At 45.3% G+C, this 17,825-nt stretch overlaps 1 protein-coding gene across 1 annotated transcript in view; it reads left to right on the top strand.

Annotated features, from left to right (window-relative positions):
• The window catches only part of LOC143808065 (putative cation-transporting ATPase 13A4), a 597,320-nt gene that overhangs the window by 210,497 nt on the left and 368,998 nt on the right, over positions 1 to 17,825 (top strand). Inside the window, exons 7-8 of the mRNA XM_077290324.1 lie at positions 5,267 to 5,401; positions 5,490 to 5,562. Coding sequence (XP_077146439.1) covers positions 5,267 to 5,401; positions 5,490 to 5,562 — 208 coding nt within the window. The remainder of the gene's footprint in view (positions 1 to 5,266; positions 5,402 to 5,489; positions 5,563 to 17,825) is intronic.

Below are 17,825 nucleotides of genomic sequence, written 5' to 3'. Positions count from 1 at the left end.
TGGTTGAACAAATCTGGTATCAGAGGCATAGGGTATGGATCACGAACCGTAATCTGGTTCAACTCCCTGAAATCCAAACACGGGTGTAATCCGCCATCTTTCTTCTTCACAAAGAAGAACCCTGCTGCCACCGGCGAGGATGATGGCCTGATGTGCCAATTGCTCAAGCTTTCAGCAATGTAATCTTTTAACGCTTGTCTCTCTGGACCGGAGATGTTAAACATCCTTGCTTTAGGTAATTTGGCCCCTGGTTTAAACCTGATAGAACAGTCATAAGGACGATGTGGCGGCAACTCTGAACAACCCTTCTCAGAGAACACATCCACAAAATCCTGAAGTGACTCCGGAACGCTTGAAGTCACCGCAGCCACACATGTGGCCAGGCAATTCTCCTGGCAGAACTCACTCCACCGAATTATGTCCTGAGTTTTCCAGTCAATTACCGGGTTGTGCATAGACAACCAAGGAAAACCCAAAACCACCTGAGCAGGAAGATTCCTGAGCACCTTACATGTAGCCCACTCGGAATGTAGAACTCCAATGTGTAGCTTCACCTCAGCCACAAATTCAGTAATCTCCCCCTGAGAGAGAGGAGCAGCATTGATGGTGACCACGCGGATAGGATGAGACAGTTTTTCAATCCTAAAACCTGCTGTGCGCGCAAACTCCTCATCAATGAGATTTGTGGCTGAACCACTATCCACAAAAACAGTAATTGGCAGCTCACTGCCAGAAACAAAACCTTTAGCAGGAAGCATGCACTGAGAAACCACCATGGAGGATATACATAAGCTCAGACTGGTCTCCTCCACACCCTCTGAGCTTAGAAGTTTTCCGCCGTTGCGTTTTTCTTAGGCAGCAGAGGACAGATGTTAATAAAATTACCAGTTTTACCACAGTAAAAACAGGCTCCCTGCTTCCTGAGCTCAGGGGCTCGATGCTTGACATGTGACACCCCTGCGATTTGCATAGGCTCCGTGGGCTCACCTGCAGCAACCTCACGTGAACCTAAACCTTCTCCCATAGGCGGTGTCTCATGCTCCCCCTGACGCAAAAGGCGATCAATGCGGACAGCCAGACTCATAGCGGAATCTAGAGAAGCAGAAGTCTCGTACATCAGAAGGGTTTTTTTAACCCTTCCAGAAACCCCATGAATAAACTGACTCTGCAATACTGGATCATTCCATTGTGTATCGATCACCCAGCGACGAAATTGTGAACAGTAATCCTCTGCTACTCGCTCACCCTGGCGAATAGAGCGTATCTTCTGCCAGAGCCATTCTGTCAGGTTCATCGTAGATTTTCCCAAGAGAAGAAAAAAACTCTCCACAGAGTCAAATGCAGCAGAATCAGATGGCAAAGAAAACGCCCATGCTTGGGGATCCCCACTTAACAATGACAACACTAGGCCCACACGCTGAGCCTCATTACCTGAAGATATCGGGCGCATACGGAAATATATTTTGCAAGATTCACGAAAAGAAACAAATTTACTGCGTTCCCCAGCAAATTTATCAGGCAAAGGAAATTTAGGCTCAGCAACTCTTCCTGTCGCTCCAGCTTGCACATTAGACACTGCAAGTCCCTGTTGCTGCACTGCCCCCCTCAACTTAGTGACCTGTAGGAACAGCACCCTTAACTGGCGGGTTATGGAAGTCATGGGATCCATGACAAAACACAAAAAAGAAAAGAAACCCCCTTTTTTTTTTTTGTTGTTGTTGGGCCGATCATAATGTCAGGGAGAGACTAGGTGAGCGAGAGCTAAAAACCCGGGCCCCTGCAATTTCCCTCAGACTAGGGAAATCTTGACTGACCCTCTACCTGGAGTTTACACTGAAGGTGTGCATGTCCAGGCCTCGAACCTCACCCTGTCTCCTGAGCTCAGCCCTAGGCTGAAACCTTTGCCCACCACCCAGTGAAGATGTAATACACCAATACCCACAGCAGCACAGACAAGGATAAAGGAAAATATACACCATGCAGCAGTCACTCAGGAATACACTATAAATGTGCAGGGCAAAATAAATACAAATATAGGAAGGAGTAAATAAGACGAAGGAATATACACCACCAGCAACGATACTCCAACAACCAGCTCTCCACTCCAGACCGAGATAACAATGCAAGAAGACAGAAGCTATAAATCGGCGACGCCCAATGATCAGGAGAACTATTTAAAGGCCATAGAAATGGCCCAGCTTCCAATCCGAGGATTAGGTAAATTAACCCCGGAACAGCTAGATAAAATCTAGCAGACACCAATGAGCAAATAGTGGTCAAAAGCAGAATTACCGCTGTCTGTCGGACGACCTGGTCTGAACAGCGTCCGACATGACACCATGTTTATTGTTCTTCATGCAAGAATACATAAATTAATATTACCATGTAAATATGTTCAAATTTAAGTGTTTATTATCTTTAATTTTTTTACAAAAAATGTTTGATTTGCTTGTTTTGGTTTGGCTTTTTTACCACATATGTGTAGTTTGCTATATTTCGTTTTGCTTATTACTACGTTTTTTTAAATAAAAAAAATAAAGATTTCAATTTCATTTTTTTTTTTATTTCCAAACATGTTCCCATACAGTCTAGTAAACAAAAGGTATAAAAATAATTGAGTTAGAGTATCTAAAATCAAGATTTAATAAACCGGGTCATAGTGACCCAGGAGCAATACAAGTGTATAGTACATGGGAACAGAGCAGCAGGGTTAACTAAACCTGCTAGCACGCTCAGCTCAATCCCTCCTGCTCATCATTAATTATACAGATCGAGAGAACAATGTAACTACTTAGTTGAGAGATAGGAGCACAGCGCTTATGAATGCTCTACTCTAAGATTTAAGGAAGCAGTCAAGGAAATCTGGCACTGCTGACCTTACTGACTATAGGTACCTTCACACTGAGCGACTTAACAACGATAACGATAGTGATCCGTGACGTTGCAGTGTCCTGGATAGCGATATCGTTGTGTTTGACACGCAGCAGCGATCAGGATCCTGCTGTGATATCGCTGGTTGTTGCTGAAAGTCCAGAACTTTATTTGGTCATCAGATCGGCGTGTATCGTCGTGTTTGACAGCAAAAGCAACGATGCCAGCAATGTTTTACAATGGTAACCAGGGTAAATATCAGGTTACTAAGCGCAGGGCCGCGCTAAGTAACCCGATATTTACCCTGGTTACCATTGTAAAAGTAAAAAAAAAACACTACATACTCACCCTCTGAGGTCTGTCACGTCCCCCGGCGTCCGCGCTGCTGCTCAGAGCTTCCTGCACTGTGTCAGCGCCGGCCGGCCGGAAAGCAAAGCACAGCGGTGACGTCATCGCTCTGCTTCAGGGCCGGCGCTTACACAGTGCAGGGAAGCGGACGCCGGGGGACGCGAATGTAAGTATGTAGTGTTTGTTTTTTTACATTTACACTGGTAACCAGGGTAAACATCGGGTTACTAAGCGCGGCCCTGCGCTTAGCAACCCGATGTTTACCCTGGTTACCCGGGGACCTCGGCATCGTTGGTCGCTGGAGAGCGGTCTGTGTGACAGCTCTCCAGCGACCACACAGCGACGCTGCAGCGATCGGCATCATTGTCGATATCGCTGCAGCGTCGCTTAGTGTGACGGTACCTTATGGACAACAAGTAATAAAAGTAAATCTTTATTAATTAAATAACACAAAAAAAGCAGATAAAAGGAGAGTGTAGACACAGATAACTATTGCATAAGATTAGCCAAAATCATACAATGTTATGTAGACCAAACTAACTAGAATCATCAGAATGAATATCCAAAGGCAGGGTAATAAAATGTTCATGTTCATATCATAATAGTAATACTTCTTGTCTGATAGTCACAGGAATCGAGCAAGTAGAAAATCTTAAACGCGTAGGGAATATTAAAAGACGCCTTCTCACGCGAGAGGCATTCTGGATCTATAGTTGTAAACTAGACACCCTACTGGTCTTTATAGAAGGAATGAAATTATGTTCCATTACTGATGATATATTATGTGATTTTAATTTTAGTGATGTTTGATATTTGTTTTAATTTATGATTTTCACGGCATGTTGGCACAATGTATCAGCTTTGTACTATAGATTATTTTAGGACCGTGCTATTTAGTCACCTAACGAGGGCAAATTATGTGATTGGTCCATACATACTATAAGCCCTACATGCTGACAGATGAAGTTTAGCTGTAATAATGATCTACCTATAGATCGAAACACGTCGCTGGACTCTTAGCGCCCTAAGTGTACATCCACACAATTTGAGGACTTTTGCCGAACACTATGTTTTTAATGATTTTGAGGAGGTGGAACAGTCATTTTTTCTTCTAATAAAATGTTTATCAATAACAGTATATTGCTATAGAGGCCATGTGGCTGATCCTACAAGTGAGATCAGGTTTCAGACAACATGCTACAAAGATACCAAGTGGCACACAGCATGAGACAATATGTCGGGCAAGTGCCAAATGTCTAGCCACAAAGTTCAGACTGACACTGAGAATGCTGCTAAAATAAGTAAAGGTATCCTATAGTAAGTGCAAATGACAGAAGTAAAAATATCAAAGGCAATAGTAAAGCTATTAATAGGAGGGCAAAATCTGAGGAAATAGCATTTTAACACACATTTCGCTTTTAGCTTCTTCCAGAGGGGTAAGTTTAGGATAGAGACACTGGCTTTTTATATTCTGACTCCCAAATAAGCGAGGAGAGGTTATGAGCGGCACTAGCATCAGCGGCTCAGATATCGGAAGTCGTGGGGTCAGTGTCCGACGTCATAGCTACCTGCCCTCACCAGACATGTCAAGATCTGTGGATATAGATAGTCTGAGAATTCTAGCACAAAAATGCAGACTCAAATCTTTATTTAAAAAAAAAATTAGAAATTGATGGCAGAAAAACACCTAAAGAAAAGTTGGGACAGGGTTAACAAAAGCCTGAAAAAGGAAGTGAAAGTAATGAAAAACAGCTAAAGGGTCCATTTTAAACTAACACATGATTGCATATAAAAGAAAGCGTGAGCAACTATGAATAATAATTACACACAATACAATAAAATTAATTGCATTTCACAGATCATTTGACACACGCCATTGTCCACAAGTTTTCTGTGTTTTTTCAGTAGTGTAAACAACATCAGGTTTTATTCACGTTTCTTCAAATTCAATGCTAGATTGGGGTTCTTGGAACACAAGAGGAAATGATTCTGTTACAATTGTTGGAACTGTGCATATGTGAAATAATTATTTTCTTCTGCTTTACAGATTTTAAACCCATTTTATGTGTTTCAAACCTATTCATTAAGTATATGGTTTGCTACAGGATACTATGAATATAGCTCAGCTATTGTAGCTATGACCCTCTTGTGCATTTTAGCAACAGTGTACAATTTAAGAAAGGTAAGTGTGCTTGTGTTTAAAGAAAACAGTGTTCTATTCCATTTTCCTTTACAAAAAATAAATAAATGCACATCTTTTTTCATTTTAGCAATCAGTCAAACTGCACAGAATGTCAGCATCCTACAACAGCATTTTGGTTTCAGTGCTTCAAAAAAATGGAGGTAACAGTTACAGAGAATATTCATTTACTGATTAGTAACATGTAGCTATGTAGTAGTGTGTCAGTAGTGTTCTCTATTTTTAATTTATAAATTTGCAAACGTACATTGAAACAAATATGTTAAAGTATAATTATGTAAAAGTAGTACAATCTGGTACAAAATACAGAATGACATAAGTATCTTACACACATTAATCTAGATATTGTGTAAATTTGTCTTAAAAATAGGCAATGATTTCACAATAAAGGTTTTAAGAACTTTGCAATAAACAAAAATTGCAATGTTCACTGTTTTTCTACCTCTACATCTCTGAATAAAAAAGCTGAATATACTGGTTATTAAATGTCTCTCTTAATAGTTTAGTAGTCTGGAGTTCAAATTGTCCAAAAAGTGAGTGAGTGATTCCATACTGCAGAGTATCTTAACACACTCACTGACAAACCTGGGGTGGTTTGCTGGTATCAGTGCAAATGTAGTAGTCTGGAGTTCAAATTGTCCAAAAAAAATCAGTAAACAAACACATCTGTGCAGCAGAGTATCTCAACACACTCACTGATATTCCTGCTGTGTGTTACTGGTATCCATAATGCAGAGATTTTCAACACTTACTGACAATCATGCTGTGGGTTGCTGGTATCCTTGCAAATGGTCCGAAATGGATATTGTGATTGGAGCAAAACATATCTTATACTCTCTGTAGAGGACTTCCAGTGTAGCTTGTAAAGCTGTCGGTGGAATTTAATAATTAGTTCTATAACTCCAAGTAGCTTAGCCCCTTCTAGCCGGCAGCACCGTAACAAACTGAAAGTTGCACAAACTGTTCTGTGATTCATGACCTCACCAAACTACAGAAGCTTAGAAGAACAAAAGGAAACCAGTGATCACTATTGGCATAAGTTTGGTGAATCCCTTGCCGCTTGTAGCAGCAGTATTGCATACATCTGTTTGGGAATAGTGATGAGTGAGCATGCTCGTTACTTGAGTTTCTCCAAGCAGGCTCGGGTCATCTCCGAGTATTTTGGCGTGCTCGGAGATTTATGTAGACGCAGCTGCATGACTTGCGGTTGCTAGACAGCTTGAATACATGTGGGGGTTGCCTGTTTGTTAGAGAATCCCCACATGTATTCATGCTGTCTAGCAGTCTCAAATCATGCAGCTGCGTCAACATAAACTAATTCTCCGAGCACGCTGAAATACTTGTAGACCACCTGAGCATGCTCAGAGAAACGTTTTACTTTCTATTTCACAGTTTTTGTTTTTTTCATTCACAACTCCTACTTTAAATCACCAGCGATTACTGTAATCTTCATCAGTCCTGCAGTTGGTCACATGCCATACATCATTTACATAACTAGCTTACGCAGTGATGGTTGCATATATGGCAAGTGATAGAGGAGGCCAGTAATTAGTTGCAGCGAGCACACAAATGATATATGACTAGAAAAGATCAAATCATTTAAAATTCTAGTTCAGCAGATTTCATGACTTTATTGAGTTTGTTTTGCAACAAATTGATTTGTGAAACTCTATACTGCTAAGGCTCTAATTGCCTGAATAAGATGTGTGTAACATTATGGTTTATCTCAGGACTCTAATAAACCCCTTTTTTGCACTTTAACACAAATACAGCTTTAATAAGGTCCAATTGACTTTAGAATATGTAGATATCAATAAATGGTTGGTAATTGGTTGTAACTTGGAGCACATTTAATAATAAATAACACAAAACAAATGTTCATGCTTTTATAATTAAAAAAAAGGCAAAAAATTATCACTTTTAGCCTTTTAAGATCAGGCACACCATTCTGTCCTTCCCTTTATATCCATGAGAATAGCTCTAATTTCATGCATGGGGCCCAAATCAGTATTCACATCCCTTGTCCTATGGTCTACAGCAAACCTAATTGGCTTTGCTTTTTTTTTTTTACATAATACATGCAGGTATTGGATTTGATGACGGACATTCCATTCTTGTAGCTACACCACTGTATCTGTGTATCCCATCAATTTTGGATGGTCTTATGGTTTCCAGACCATGGAAATCTGAGAATCAGGGTGGTATTCCTCAATTGATCATCCTCAAAATCCATGTGACTCAGTGCCAAGAGCTGACACTGTTGAATGAAGAACATGTATTGCAGAATTATAATGTTGTAACTAAAGAACCATAGAATGGTAGAGTTGGAAGGGACCTCCTGGGTCATCTGGTCCAACCACCTTCTCAAAGCAGAATTCACTAAATCATCCCAGACAGATGTCTGTCCAGCCTCTGTTTGAAGACTTCCATGGAAGAAGAAATCACCACCTCTCCTGGCAGCCTGTTCTACTCATTGGTCACCTTGTCAAAAAGTTTTTTATAATATCTAATCTGTGTCTCATTGCTTCTAGTCTTTCTTTGGGCAAATGAGAATAAAGATATTCCTTCTACAATATGACAGCCATTGAGATATTTGTAGACAGTTATTAAGTGTCCTCTTAGTCTTCTTTTTTGCAAGCTAAACATTCCCAAATTCTGTAACCGTAATCCGTTCCTCATAGTACATGGTTTGCAGACCAGTCACCATTCTGGTCGCTCTTCTCTGAACTTGCTCGAGTTTGTTGATGTATTTTTTGAAATGTGGTGCCCAAAATTGGACACAGTATTCCAAATGAGGTCTGACTAAAGAGTAGTAGAGGGCAATAATGACTTCACGTGATCTAGACTGTATGCTTCTGTTACTACATCCCAGAATTGCATTTGCCTTTTTTTGCTGCTGCATCACGCTGTTGACTCATGGTCAGTTTATGATCTATTAGTATACCTAAGTCTTTTTCACATGTGCTGTTGCTCAGCCCTATTCCTCCCATTCTGTATATGCTTTTTTCATTTTTATTGCCCAGGTGCAGTACTTTGAATTTTTCCCTGTTAAAAAAACCTTTCTGTTATTTGCTGCCCACTGCTCGTTTATTTTTATATTTTTGAATCCTCTCTCTCTCCTCTAGTATAAGCTATCCCTCCTAGCTTTGTGCCATCAGCAAATGTAATCAGTGTACCCTTAATTCCTTCATCTATTCTAAATCATTGATAAAGATGTTGAACAATACAGGGCCCAGGACAGAACCCTGTGGTACCCCACTTGAGACATTCTTCCAACTGGATGTGCAGCCATTTACGACCACTCTTTGGGTCCGATCACTAAGCCAGTTACGAATTCACCTAGCAGTTGCCTTGTCCATTCCATGCTTAGTCATTTTTTTAATAAGGATGGTATGAGATACTTTGTCAAATGCTTTGCTGAAGTCAAGATATACTACATTTACAGCATTTCCCTGATATAGTAGTATTTTGGGGCTATGCTTCAGCAAGGCTGGAATTGTCAGGTTGTTCTTTGTGAAGGATGTATAAATCAAGTCGCATACAATGTTATCCTGGAAAAACAGTTGATTCCTTCTGCTCAGGCAATGTTCTCCAACTCTGAGGGCTGGTTTTTCCTGCAGGAAAATGTGCCATGCCACACAGCTAGGTCAATCAAGGTGTGGATGAAGGACCATCACATCAAATCCCTGTCATGGCCATCTCCAGGCCTGAACCCCATTGAAAAGCTCTGGAATGTAATCAAGAGGATGATGGATAGTCACAAGTCATCAAGCAAAGAAGAACTGCTTAAATTTTTGCTGCAGAAGCAGTGTGAAAGACTAGTGCAAAGCATGCCAAGAATCATGAAAGCTGTGATTGAAAATCATGGTTATTCCACAAAATATTTATTTCTGAACTCTTAATGAGTTAAAACATTAGTATTGTTGATTCTAAATGATTCTGAACTTGTTTTCTTTGATTACTTGAGGTCTAAAAGTATTGGGTTTTTTTAAAATTTAGACCACTTTTCTTTGTCAGAAAAAAAATAAAAATTAAAAATTATTGCTTGGAAATTCGTAGACGTGTTGTCAGAAGTTTATAGACTAAAAGAACAATTTACCTATAGAGAGAAAAATCAGACAAAGTGAACATTTTGCAGTGGTCTCTTATTTTTTGCCAGAGCTGTATACATAGAATATATATATATATATATATACACTCACTGGCCACTTTATTAGGTACACCTGTCCAACTTCTTGTTAACACTTAATTTCTAATCAGCCAATCACATGGCGGCAACTCAGTGCATTTAGGCATGTAGACATGGTCAAGACAATCTCCTGCAGTTCAAACCGAGCATCAGTATGGGGAAGAAAGGTGATTTGAGTGCCTTTGAACGTGGCATGGTTGTTGGTGCCAGAAGGGCTGGTCTGAGTATTTCAGAAACTGCTGATCTACTGGGATTTTCACGCACAACCATCTCTAGGGTTTACAGAGAATGGTCCGAAAAAGAAAAAAAATCCAGTGAGCGGCAGTTCTGTGAGCGGAAATGCCTTGTTGATGCCAGGGGTCAGAGGAGAATGGGCAGACTGGTTCGAGCTGATAGAAAGGCAACAGTGACTCAAATCGCCACCCATTACAACCAAGGTAGGCCTAAGAGCATCTCTGAACGCACAGTGCGTCGAACTTTGAGGCAGATGGGCTACAGCAGCAGAAGACCACACCGGGTACCACTCCTTTCAGCTAAGAACAGGAAACGGAGGCTACAATTTGTACAAGCTAATCGAAATTGGACAGTAGAAGATTGGAAAAACGTTGCTTGGTCTGATGAGTCTCGATTTCTGCTGCGACATTCGGATGGTAGGGTCAGAATTTGGCGTAAACAACATGAAAGCATGGATCCATCCTGCCTTGTATGGAGCATCTTTGGGATGTGCAGCCGACAAATCTGCGGCAACTGTGTGATGCCATCATGTCAATATGGACCAAAATCTCTGAGGAATGCTTCCAGCACCTTGTTGAATCTATGCCACGAAGAATTGAGGCAGTTCTGAAGGCAAAAGGGGGTCCAACCCGTTACTAGCATGGTGTACCTAATAAAGTGGCCGGTGAGTGTATATATATACAGCACAGAGCAAAAGTTTGGACACACCTTCTCATTTAAAATTTTTTCTGTATTTTCATGACTATGAAACTTGTAAATTCACACTGAAGGCATCAAAACTATGAATTAACACAAGTGGAATTATATACTTAACAAAAAAGTGTGAAACAACTGAAAATATGTCTTATATTCTAGGTTCTTCAAAGTAGCCACCTTTTGCTTTGATGACTGCTTTGCACATTCTTGGCATTCCCTTGATGAGCTTCAAGAGGTAGTCACTAGTGTTGAGCATTCCGATACCGCAAGTATCGGGTATCGGCGGATATTTGCGGTATCGGAATTCCGATACCGAGTTCCGATACTTGCCGCATATCGGATACCGGAATCGGAAGTTCCCAGGACTCAAACTGCACGAATTCAGCCAATGAGGAATGATTACAAGTGTGGGCACATCCTGTTCAGCATGGTGGGCATGTAACTACTGGCAAGGCTGTGATTGGCTGCTGAAATGATGTCATGATGCACTATAAAAAACGCTGCCGCCCTTTCTGGCTTACTCTGCTGTGAATTCAGTTAGGCATAGGACGCTGTGTTCTGACTGAGGGCCAGTTGAGATAGCAATTTGCTTCATTGTGCTTTTCCCAGGCTAATTTAGCAACCGCTGTGTGTTCACCTTGCTTTTGCCTTGCAGCGCTGTTTTCACAGCGATCTGCAAGGTCTCTGTGTGTGTGAGTGAGTGCAGCCCACTCTCTAGTCTGTGTGCAGCCATAGCCAGTTGTATTCAGCTCAGGGTGGTTCACTGACTCATACTGTTCTATCCATTGTCCTTTTTTGCGTCACTGCGTCATACCGTAAAATACATTGTGTGAGTGCAGCTCGCCCTGTAGTCAGTTCTGCCAAAAAAAAATAAATAAATAATAAAGTTCACCAAACACACCCCTTTACAGTTTTGTAGGCCACATTAGCTCATATTAAAGTCTAGTCCACACTTTAGAAAATTAGTGTTTCTTATACCTGTTAGGAGCAGTTCAGGAATAAACACACTAAAGGTACCTTCACACGAAGCGACGCTGCAGCGATAGCGACAACGATGTCGATCGCTGCAGCGTCGCTGTTTGGTCGCTGGAGAGCTGTCACACAGACCGCTCTCCAGCGATCAACTATGCCGAGGTCCCCTGGTAACCAGGGTAAACATCGGGTAACTAAGCGCAGGGCCGCGCTTAGTAACCCGATGTTTACCCTGGTTACCAGCGTAAAATCTAAAAAAAACAAACAGCACATACTTACATTCACGTCCCCCTGCGTCCACTTCCTGACTGACTGAGCGCCGTACAGTGAGAGCAGAGCGGTGACGTCACCGCTGTGCTGCTTTCACTTTCACTTTGCGGCGCTGAGTCAGAGGAGGAAGCAGACTGCAGGGGACGCAATGTGAGTATGTGCTGTTTGTTTTTTTTACATTTTACGCTAGTAACCAGGGTAAACATCGGGTAACTAAGCGCGGCCCTGCGCTTAGTAACCCGATGTTTACCCTGGTTACCAGTGTAAAATATCGCTGGTATCGTTGCTTTTGCTTTCAAACACAACGATACACAGCGATCGGACGACCAAATAAAGTTCTGGACTTTATTCAGCGACCAGCGACATCACAGCAGGATCCTGATCGCTGCTGCGTGTCAAACAAAACGATATCGCTAGCGAGGACGCTGCAACGTCACGGATTGCTAGCGATATCGTTATAATGTCGTTTCGTGTGAAGGTACCTTAAGGCCTTAGTACTTTTCTGCTTATCTTTATCAGTCAACCAAGATGAAGAAGGCAGGGAGTAAGTCACGTGGGCGTGGGTGTGGAGCAGGGAGAGGACGTGGGGATTCTGTGCCTGCTGCGGGCACCGGTGACTCATCACCCAGTTTCAGGAGGGAACAGACCTTCATGCGCAGCTTTGTCGGAGAGCGCCGTACACCACTGCTGTGTGAAGACCAAATTGAAGCCGTTGTCGGATGGATGGCAGCTAATGCATCGACTTCAATTAGTGCCACATCCTCTCAGGCACAGAGCACTGGAGAGCACCCATCTGTCTCTTCACCACCTGCCAAATTGCCCAGGCAGTCAGAGAGCCCAGGACAGGAGCCACCTCTACTTCTGTTCTCTGAATCTCTTGGCTTGGAAACAGGGTGCCAGCCAAGCAGCATTGGAGAAATGGAAGAAGAGGCAGTGTGCAGTGATGCGCAACAGCTTTGTCTCTCTGACTCTGAAGAGGTGGGTGGGCCAGTGCCTCTGGTCACCACACCGCAGTACGCATCTGATGACGACACTCAGGTGCCACTTTCTGGTGCGTACTGTGCTGCCGAGACTACCCAGGAGGAGCAGTTGGTGGCAGAGGGTAGTGTAGATGATGAGGTCCTTGACCCATTGTGGCGTGAGGGACAGGAAAGTGGTGGGAGCAGCTCTGAGGAAGAGATTCCCCAACGGACCAAAGAGGGAGAGGGAGGGGGAAGACTGCGGAGCCTGTAGCCTCCACTTCGTCACCCGTTAGGAGCATGTCCCTTCCAAAAGCCAAAAAGGGCGCTCCCAAGACTTGCAGTGCCTGGTCCTTTTTTGACACAGTTGCAGATGACATTTGCTTTGTCAAATGCAAGGTGTGTCATCATAAAATCAAAAGAGGGAGAAATGTCGGCAACCTCAATACCTCAAACATGTGGAAACATGTGAGGACCAGGAACGCGGTGGAGTTACAAAAACACACTGAAGACCTAGCCCAACCAACAGCGGCAGCTACCACCTCTTCAGCTCATGTTGCCTCTTCCTCCAGCTCACACACAGCTGGTTCGGCTTCCTCCCAGGATCGCCATGGAAGAACCTCTGGCACTGTTGTCCAGAGACCCACTGTAATTCCACCCGCAGCACCACGTTCCCAGTCATCCTCACACTCCCAGCCCAGTCTACAGCCATCGGTAGTACAGGCATGGGAGAAAAGGTGGCCTTTCTCGGCAAACCACCCACGAGCACAGGCTCTGACTGCAGGCATTGCCAAACTTCTGTCACTTGAAATGCTGTCATTCAGGCTGGTGGAGACTGACAGCTTCCGTGACTTGATGTCATTGGCAGTCCCACAGTACAATGTGCCCAGCTGCTTTTATTTCAGCAGGCAAGCCATCCCTGCCTTGCACAAGCATGTGGAGGGACACATAAAACACGCGCTACTGAACGCCGTCAGTAGCAAGGTCCACCTCACCACCGATGTGTGGACCAGTCACCATGGACAGGGGCGATACCTTTCCCTCACTGCCCATTGGGTTAATATTGTTGAGCCGGGTACAGATCGTGCGAGTGGCGCAGGGCATGTTCTCCCACTCCAAGGATTGCAGGAATCCAGTCTGTACACATTGACTCCTCCTCATACACAAGTTCCTCAGAATCATCGCTGCAGGAGATGTCACAGTCCACCTCCACATGGACCCGTGAACGTTTACCTGTTACGACCGACATGAGCACAGCCATGGCCAAACGTCAACAGGCTGTCTTGAAATTAATTTCTTTGAGGAATCGAAGCCACACTGCGCAGGAGCTCTGGAATGCCATCAAGCAGGAGAGCAATGTGTGGTTTGTGGCAGCGAATCTCCAGCCAGGCATGGTAGTGTGTGACAATGGCCGAAATCTGGTGGCAGCTCTGGGCCTCGGCAACCTCACTCACATCCCATGTCTGGCACATGTGCTCAACTTGGTCGTGCAGAGTTTTTTGAGGGACTATCCAGATCTAGATGCACTGCTGCACAAGGTCCGCCTAGAGTGTGCTCACTTGCGGCGTTCCAGCATGGCAAGATCGCGCATTGCAGCTCTGCAGCGCCGATTCCGCCTTCCGGAACATCGCATCATATGTGACCTACCTACCAGGTGGAATTCCACGTTACATATGTTGGAGCGGTTGTGTGAGCAGCAGCAAGCAGTAATGGAGTACCAGCTGCATCAGGCACAAAGAAGTCGCACTCAGCGCCGTTCAGACTTCACAACCACAGAGTGGGCCACTATGAAGGACGTCTGCTAGGTTTTGCGTCCCTTCGATTATTCCACGCGGATGGTGAATGCAGATGATGCACTAGTCAGCATGACTGTCCCCCTTATCTGCCTGCTTCAACAAACACTGCAAGCGCTAAGGGATGATGTTGTGGAAGAGGTGGAGGATGAGGAGTCACCATTTCCATCAGCTTCTGGACAGTCAGCGCCACGTGGTTCCTCACAAACGTGTAGGCAGGGGACACTTTGTGAGGAAGATGAGGAGGAGTCAATGGAGGAGGAAGACATCTGTCCAGAGGAGGGAGTTACACAATTGTCCAGTAGTCAGTGTGTACAGTGAGGGTGGGGTGATGAACAGCGGGCAGAGATCATGCCTCAAGCAGGGGACAGTGTTTCTTGGACAGTTGGCAGTCTGCAGCACATGGTTGATTACATGCTGCAGTGCCTGAGAAACGACCACCGCATCGCCCACATTCTCAACATGGCTGATTATTGGGTGTACACCCTCCTCGATCCTCGCTACCGGGACAACGTACAAAGCCTCATCACACCGTTGAACCGGGAGCGTAAAATGCGGGAGTACCAAGACACACTGGTGAATTCCATCATCTTCTCCAGTCCAACTGAGAGCAGTGCTGCTAGTGCTTTACAAAGCAGCTCAGTGCGTCGAGGCAGGGGAGGAGGCTCTGCGCAAAGAGGGAGCAGAAGCATTGCCTCTGCCCAAGGCAAGACCAGTATGGCCCAACTGTGGCATAGTTTTGTGTGCCCGCCACAAATGTCTACACCATCACAGGCGGCTCCAGTCAGCAGGAGGCAACGGTTCCGTCAGATGGTGACAGACTACATGTCTTGCCCTCTTACTGTACTCCCAGATGGCTCTTCCCCTTTCATGTTTTGGGTCTCTAAGCTGGATACATGGCCAGAGCTAAGCCAGTATGCATTGGATGTGCTGGCTTGCTTTGCGGCTAGTGTATTATCGGAACGCGTCTTTAGTGCCGCAGGTGGTGTGCTAACAGACCGTCGCATGCGACTATCCTCTGATAACGTTGACCGGCTTACTTTTCTGAAAATGAACCAGGCCTGGATCTCACAGGAATTTGCCACTCCTCTTCCTGATTAAATAATTGGGTGACTGTCTACAGTATCCAGGTCTCCTGTTGTGTTCATCTTTCTACCACCTGAACTGTAATTCCTGGGCTCCAACACCGCCAGTTGAGGCTCAGAAGTGCAGGCTGCACAGTTAAAACATACGACCCAGTGTTATTGGGTTTCAGTAACGTCAGCTGATCCCCAGCTGTGTAGCCTGCAATGTGTCCTGCGACCGACACGCTGACACAACAACTGAAATTGAAGGGAACTTGCCCCCCCTAGGCGTTTGTTACTGAAAGAGCCACCTTGTGCAGCAGTAATGATGCACAAGGAAAAGGTAGCTATTTTAGTTTAGCTCCTTGCACAGGCAGAACTTAACACTTATAAAATGTGTCCCCTGATACCGTAAAACCATCCCGGAGGTGGGACTTTCCTTCGTAATGTGACGCAGCACAGCCATCATTCCTACCCCCTTGGTGCCGTGCGCCGACTCCTCAGCGTTGTTTGATTCTGTCCCGGAGCCTGCGCTGTTATGTTATCCCTTGGCCAGGCACACTTAGCGCTGCCCGTCTTCTGACATCATTTGGTGTCAGGCTGACTGTGCTTGTGCGGCCGCGCTGGCCAGCATCCCGCCTCGCAGTGTCTTCTGATTTAATCACACTGCGGGCCTGGGATCCATGGGCATGCGCAGTGCGTATCTTCACCTCTGCCTCTCACTCTTCTCCCTCCGCCTTCTTCAGACCATGCGCCATCAGCTGATCCCTAACAGCATGCCACGGCCATGACGCCGCACAGTCTGAAGAAGCCGGAGGGAGGGGAGTGAGAGGCAAGGATATGCACTTCGCATGCCCATGGATCCCAGGCCCGCAGTGGGATTACATTAGATGACACTGCGAGGCGGGATCTCGGGCAGCGCGGCCGCACAGGCGCAACCAGCCTGACACCAAATTATGTCAGAAGACGGGCAGCGCTAAGTGCGCCTGGCCAAGGGATAACATAACAGCGCAGGCTCCGGGACAGAATCAAACAACGCTGAGGAGGCGGCGCACGGCACCAAGGGGGTAGGAATGATGGCTGTGCTGCATCCCATTACGAAGGAAAGTCCCACCTCCGGGACGGTCTCACGGTATCAGGGGACACATTTTATAATTGTTTATTTCTGTGTTTGCAAGGAGCATAATTAAAAGAGCCACCTTTTCCTTTTGCATCCTTAGTGCTGCACAAGATGGCTCTTTCAGCTACAAACGCCTTGGGGGGGGGTTAAAGGTTCCCTTTTGACTTGCTCCAATCAGGCTTCGGCCTACACTGTGTTCCTGTGCTCCTCCTGCTGTCCCTGGACTACAACACCGCCAGTTGCTGCCCGGAAGTGCTGTCCGCACAGTCAACAGTAGCTCCTCTGTTATTGGGGTTCAGTAACGTCATCTGTTCCCCAGCTGTGTGTGCGGCAATCCCTCCAATCTGCTCCTCCTGCTGTCTCTGGGCTTCAACACTGCTAGTTGCTGTCCGGAAGTGCTGTCTGCACAGTTAACACTTGCTGCCCTGTTATTGGGGTTCAGTAACGTCAGCTGCTCCCCTGCTGTGTATACGGCAACGTGTCATGCGACCGCCACGCTGGCACACTAACAGACATTTACATGCCTCCAGTGCAGGCTTCGGCCAACACTCTGCTCCAGCTGCTGTCCCTGGGCTCCAACACTGCTGGTTGCTGCCCGGAAGTGCTGTTTGCACAGAGCCAAACACCTCGCAAATGTGTTAGTGGGGTTCAGCAACGCCTGCTGCTCCCCTGCTGTGTATCCGGCAACGTGTCATGCGACCGCCACGCTGGCACAACAACTTAAATTTAAGGGAACCTGTTCCCACCCAGGCATTTGTTACTGAAAGAGCCACCTTGTGCAGCTGTAATGCTCCACAAGGAAAAGGTGCCTCTTTTCATTGTGCTCCTTGCACACGCTGAACCTAGCACTTATGAAATGTGTCTCCTCACACCGTTAAACCATCCCGGAGGTGGGACTTTCCTTTGTAATGGGACGCAGCACAGCCGTCATTCCTACCCCCTTGGCGCCGTGCGCCGCCTCCACAGCGTTGTTTGATTCTGTCCCGGAGCCTGCACTGTTATGTTATCCCTTGCCCAGGCGCACTTAGCGCTGCCTGTCTTCTGACATCATTTGGTTTCAAGCTGGCTGCGCCTGTGCGGCCGCGCTGCCCGAGATCCTGCCTCGCAGT

Source organism: Ranitomeya variabilis, chromosome 2, assembly GCF_051348905.1.
Source record: "Ranitomeya variabilis isolate aRanVar5 chromosome 2, aRanVar5.hap1, whole genome shotgun sequence".
Classification (NCBI taxonomy): Eukaryota; Metazoa; Chordata; class Amphibia; order Anura; family Dendrobatidae; genus Ranitomeya; species Ranitomeya variabilis.
This window is presented reverse-complemented; position numbering and strand designations above follow the sequence as displayed.